The sequence below is a fragment of the Hyaena hyaena genome, unplaced genomic scaffold, assembly GCF_003009895.1.
Source record: "Hyaena hyaena isolate Hyena2069 unplaced genomic scaffold, ASM300989v1 scaffold_176, whole genome shotgun sequence".
In the NCBI taxonomy this organism is placed as follows: domain Eukaryota; kingdom Metazoa; phylum Chordata; class Mammalia; order Carnivora; family Hyaenidae; genus Hyaena; species Hyaena hyaena.
The window spans coordinates 389,455-395,568 of record NW_024080809.1 but is presented as its reverse complement, the minus strand read 5'-3'; the positions used below and the strand labels follow the sequence as shown (position 1 = coordinate 395,568).

Sequence of the window (6,114 nt, the reverse complement as noted above, 5' to 3'; positions counted from 1 at the left end):
GGGCAGAGGGAGAGAGAGAGAATCTTGAGCAGGCTCCTTGCTCAGCGCTGAGCCTTATGTGGGCTTGATTCCACAACCCTGGGATCATGACCTGAACCAAAATCGAGAGTCAGATGCTCAACCAACTGAGCCACCCAGGCGCCCCAGTGCTGAGTTTGAAGTGACTGAAAAATCAGCCTCTATGAATCGTCCTCACGGGACAACTACAGGCAAGAATATGATCAAAGAAGTTAAGAAACATTAATTCAGTACAACCAGCAGCAAAACCTGCTAAGATGTGTTACAACCAATGGTGATAAAAATGCATGTGGAACAGAAAAAGGTTTAGCTGGACAAACTTACAAAGCTTGGGAGACTACAGCGTGGAGAGCCTATAAGCAGTCGCCATAATACTCAACAGCAGGTGCTCTGCAGAAAGCGTTTGAGTCTGTCATGTGCTATTGAGGCAGCAGGGCCAGCGGTGCCCCTCCCGCGCTCTTATGAGTGTGCCCTTCATCAGTTCTGTGAGTTTTTGTCAGGAACAGAAATGGAATAAATCTTGGCTGGTCCTATCACACAGCAGTTCCACGGCTTCCCAGTGAGGCCAAAATTTGAATTTTCTATACTTTCCGTGTATCATGAAATGAAAACATGGTAACAATTTAGTGTGGATTTTGGGTCTCAAGACCAAGATTGCAACTTTTCTGAATGAGAAGAATCCTGCTCAGTCACTGTTATCAAACCCTAAATGGCTTTGGAAATAAGCTTTTGCTACATACCTAATAATGTTTTTAAATCAATTCAAACTAAACGTATAAGGCAAAACAACACTAATATGTAAAATTTAGCACCGCAGAAAAACCTTTTCAACAACACCTAATGCTTGAATCACAATGTCAAGCTGCCTTATTCACTTTCCTAGCGGTCAAGATCTAAAACAAGACACTAGACCCTCATTCCCACACAAATCTGCAGCAGGTATATTTCCCAAGCTCAAACTATAGATCCAGAGTATTTTTTTTTGGCCTTGATTTAAGTGCAAATTAAATTTCCATATCCTCAAATCCATTTAACTGGATGATTGAGATGCCTTTACCAAACTTAAATTGGAAGTGATTAATTTACAAGGTAATGACATGCCAAAAGGCGAAACAAGATAAAAATCTAATAGAATTCTACAAATGCATTCCCGGAGATAAATATGGTCAAAATTAGATGCACATGGACTGATAATCAGTATTTGGCAGGACCCATCTCTAAGCTATTTTCAAAGAAGGAATACTTAAATCTCATTACAGATCAGCATTAACAGATAAATATTTTCAATCAATTTTGATAATAGGGAACATTTAACTCCAACTAAGTAAAATGTTATCTTTAAAAATAACTTAATCCGTCCAAGTAGTTAGCCTGTATTTCAAAAAGAAAATTACATTTTGTATTCAATTTTACTTTTTAAAAAATTTTTATTTCATCAATACATTTGTGAAAATTTGTTCTCTTGTTATATCTACATAACACTCCATAATACATACATATCCCATTATGAGCACTTTAAATCTATGTTTTTAAAGTGTATCTTTTAAAAATAATACATTTTGATAAATAAAGATATAATAAACAATGGTTAATATTTATTTACAAAGGATTATTAAAAGAAAATTTTGGGGGCACCTGGGTGGCTCAGTCAGTTGAGCGTCCCTACTTCAGCTCAAGTCATGATCTCACAGTTCGTGGGTTCGAGCCCCACATTGGGCTCTGTGCTGACAGCTAGCTCAGAGACTGGAGCTTGCTTGGGATCCTGTGTCTCCCTCTTTCTCTGCCCCTCCCCTGCTCATGCTGTCTCTCTCTCTCTCATGAAATAAATAAAACATTAAAAAAATTTTTTTAAAGGAATTTCTTGGTTATCTTTTTTTTTTAAATGTTTTATTTATTCTTGAGAGAGAGAGACAGAGCATGAGCAGGAGATGGGCAGAGAGAGACAGAGACAAAGAATCCAAAGCAGGCTCCAGGCTCTGAGCTGTCAGCACAGAGCCTGATGCGGGGCTCCAACTCATAATCCGTGAGATCTTGACCTGAACTGAAGTTGGACGCTCGGCCGACAGAGCCACCCAGGTGCCCCTCTTCGTAATATGATCCACACTAGGATAAAAGTGATGGGGTAGGTAGCAAAAGTGCAAGAACATATCACGCAATCCACTTTCAGATATTGGTAGAGGAAGTGAGGTAACTCATCTCTCAACAATAATGCAAAATGTACTTGTTAAATACCACATTGGTCAACAGAACTAGTTTCTTAACATTTTCAGGAAAATTTCAAAACCCAGTTCCTTTCTTCACACACGAGTAAAACCATTAGAAAAGATATTCAAACGAATAAATCAAATAAACCAAATAGCTTCTACCTCTTAAGTAAGCTCTTCAGTAGAAAATGGCAGGAAAAATACTTCCGTGTTTCACAAGGGCTCTGCGCCTACTGGAGAGCGCCTAAAAACCGGCAGCGCTCACTGTGAGAACAGGGAGGTGACCAGACTGTTGAAGCCCCAGCTCTCTTGACTCAATGGGCTCCAAGCCCCTCTCTGTCTCTTTGCTCCTCAGCCTCACTCTCTCCCAAGCTTTTCTCTGGTGGCCCATTCCTCCCTGCCCCCCCGCTGCCCACCCCCCCACCCCCCGCTGCCATGCCCCTTTTCTCATCTATTTCTGCCCAACAAGCTATTTCTTTAACTTCTCATAAAGTCTTCTGTAGAATATTATTGTATCTTCCGCTCCCCATACAATGCTCAGGGTTCAATGCACAGTCGATTGCTTCACACTGGTCAACAGGATACCGCTAGAGAAGTGCTTGATTTCTAGTATTGCCAACTTGGATCTAAGTAAGATAAAGTGGATGAGTCGAAGAAAGTTAAGTACCCCTCCATTTGGGATGTAACTGTCTTGGGGAAGGAGAACTGCTGAGAAGTTCTCCTTATTCCGATTGACAGGGGACAGATACTAGCTGTAGAAGCTGTAAGAACAAGGGCAGCATCTCAAAAGTTGGGGCCACTACAGTGGACACTCGCCCATTTGGATGATTGTTCGACATCCAACTCATTGCTTTGCCACTTCCTGATAGGAATTAGCCAAATGATTAAAAAAAAAAAAAAGATTCAGAAGCAGTAAAATTTTCAATAGCCATATCTGTCTAAGGTGCCTAGAATGTTCTACCTAAGTATCAGGGATGGAAGTTTAGGCAGAGAAAATATTTGTCATGTCTATATCTTCCATTTGATCCACACACCCAAATCACAGGCTTCTTTTCCTTTTGCAAATGTGTAGACTTGACTCAAGATCCTAGAGCTAAGTACTATATGGTAGAATGATAGGGAAAACTTAAATTTAGTTCAGAGGCTCTTCATAATTAAATTGGTCCAGAAGTCACTCTGGAAGTTTCCCTAACTTGTTTACACTCCATGGCTCATCCCTTAAACCATTTGCTTACCAACATCTTCAGCTCTCTACTCCTGTTACCCCAAACCTACTTCAGTCAAGGGGTCTTCCCCTTCCACATCTTCACTCAATATCTAGGCCCAAGTGGAGATAACCACACAGTCATAAAACCAAGCCAAACGCCAACATTATAAATGCCTGGTCTCTAACTCTACAAGGTGCTCTACCAAGTAATGCTAAGCTTCCTAGTCAACTCTACCATCCTCCAGAGCCACCATTTCAAACCTTCACCACTCTTCCCACACCTCCCACTTCATCGCCTCATTCTTGGAAACTGATCATGGTGTCTACTTCACAAAGAAGAAGGATCATACAGAAACTGCTTTCAGCTTTGTGCCACAGAAACCTATACACCCACATGTACCCAGACCATCCTCTCCCTATTTCTCATCAACCACCCCCTCCCTCTCTGCTCCTAAAAAAATCCCAACCCCCCTCCTTGAAAATCTCCTTGAAAGCATTACCTCCGCGCACCTTCTCCCCCGTCAGACACCGCCTCCCCCAACACCCTGCCCCCATCAAGGTCACCCGTGGCCTTGAACGAGCACTTCGAAGTCCTGCTCTCACCCAACCATCAACTGACCCTTGGGGCCTCATTGAGACACTCTCTCCCCTTGGCTTCCACGAGAACACGCTCCCTGGGTTTTCCTCGTACCCCACCTGCCGCCGCTTCTCCGGCAAAGAAGACATCGGTACAGAAATACAGAAACATGAAGATGGAAGAAAGCCATTCCTAACTAACCAGAGACGGGGAGTTTCTCAGTATTGGGGTCGCCCCTCACGGACGCTGACCCCACTGATTCCAGTCACCCCTGAACCCCGGTGCCGGCTCACCTGCTGGAACAAGAGCTCTTCTGCTTTGAGCCTCTCCATCGCTTCCTGCTCTATCAAAGCCAGCTCTCTCGCGTGCTCCAGCTCGGCCGCTTCCTTCTGTCTCTGGCAGTGTTCAAAAATAATATCGAGTGACTTACTGGAGATAAAATCATTTGTGAAGGCAATCTCGAAGGCATGTTAATCAACAGCAGTAGGGAAAAGGTAAGCAATTGGGAAATGTATAATAATTTGGGGAAAGTGTGTTTTATTTGAACAAGGAGCATAAGATTAAAATTATACAGTGGGTGTGATCACAATTACGTAAAAAAAAAAAAAAACTACAAATGTATAGAAAAAAGGCTAGAGGAAAATACCTAAAAGCCTAAAAAGAGGTCTTCTCTGGGATTTTTTTTCTGTTTTTGATATTGTCCACATTTTTCTATAAGAAACGTGCTATTTTTATAAACAGAAAGAAATAACACTGCACTTTTAAAAAAAAGCAGACAAACTGGACCAATTATTTTACTCTTCTAATTGTCTTTACTTAATGTTTAATTATTTTGAGAGAGAGAGTGTGCAAGTGTGCATGTGAGAGGGAGCAGGAGAGAGAGGCAGAGAGAGAGAGAGAGAGAGAGAGAGAGAGAGAATGCCAAGCAGGCTCCACACTGTCAGCCCAGGGCCCAGGGCCCACCAGACGCGAGGCTAGACCTCACGAATTGTGAGACTGCGACCTGAGCCGAAAATCAAGAATCAGTTGCTCAACCAACCAAGCAACCCAGGCACCTCTTACTCTTCTAATTTTCTACACGAAGATCCCCACTTACCAGCTGCTCCATGGTCACATTTTCTTTATATTTGTAAATCCACAATGCTAAATATTCTATCGGATCCACTGGGCGTATTCTTGCCACTTCTGCAAGACCTTGAGTTAGACATGCCCCAAGGTGCTTTTGAAGATATGTCGACTCCATTTCTCAGCCCTAACTTCTAAAAGGTAAATGGTTTTGCATTAATGTAGGAAATGCTCAATAAGGCACAATAAAAGCAGAGGCCGGCTAGGCCAGCAGAGCATTACATCCTGTCACCAGTCATGGGCGCCCCCCAGCAGGGATGATATGAACAAGCTGGCTCCCAGAAACTTCTCACAGTTTCCGGAAAGGCTCCACAGATGTCACTGCAACAACCACTAAGATGCACTTTCAAAATCCTGAAGGGCTTATGAGTCTAAGAGTCAGAAAAGAACAACAAACAAAACCCCCAACCAGCAAAAGGAAGGAGACAATAAAGATTAAAGCAGAAATAAATGATACAGAAACGAAACAATAGCAACAACAAAACAATGCCAAAAAAAGAAAAACGGACACGGTCCTTATTGTGAGCTGACCAAATGCCAAACAATGCATGTGTCACTTAAGCCTCACAACATGGGTAAAAAGTCAGTGTCATTTATCCCCACTGTATGGATAAGGAAGCCCAGGCCCAAAGAGCATAAGTCAATATGGCAGAGATGGGATTCATACCTGAATCTTGATTCCAGAGCCATTACCTTAATGTCTAAGATGTTCCTCCCAAGCCACGGGGGTCAGTTTCAGAAAACATCACAATACTCCACCTCAAAAAAAAAATCCACACAAATCCACTAATCTCTAAGCACAGAGAATAAAAAGCATTCAACCTTCAAAGAATAGCATATGAGGCTCCTCCAGCTTTGGCCCCAGTTGCTTTTCCGGCTCACCTGCAGACATCTCCTCTGCCTCCAGCACATCCTGGGCTCCAACCACACTGAACATTCTGCCATGCTGCCGGCCACCCCTTTGCACACGTCCATCTCCAGGA

General features: G+C 42.7%; 1 protein-coding gene across 1 annotated transcript in view; it reads right to left on the bottom strand.

Annotated features, from left to right (window-relative positions):
- The window catches only part of DYDC1 (DPY30 domain containing 1), a 13,488-nt gene extending 7,374 nt beyond the window's left edge, over positions 1–6,114 (bottom strand). The window contains exons 1-3 of the mRNA XM_039240556.1: positions 6,014–6,114; positions 5,103–5,265; positions 4,300–4,401 (exon numbers count right to left, since the gene is read on the bottom strand). Of these exons, the coding sequence (XP_039096487.1) occupies positions 4,300–4,401; positions 5,103–5,249 (249 nt within the window). The 5' untranslated portion in view covers positions 5,250–5,265; positions 6,014–6,114. The remainder of the gene's footprint in view (positions 1–4,299; positions 4,402–5,102; positions 5,266–6,013) is intronic.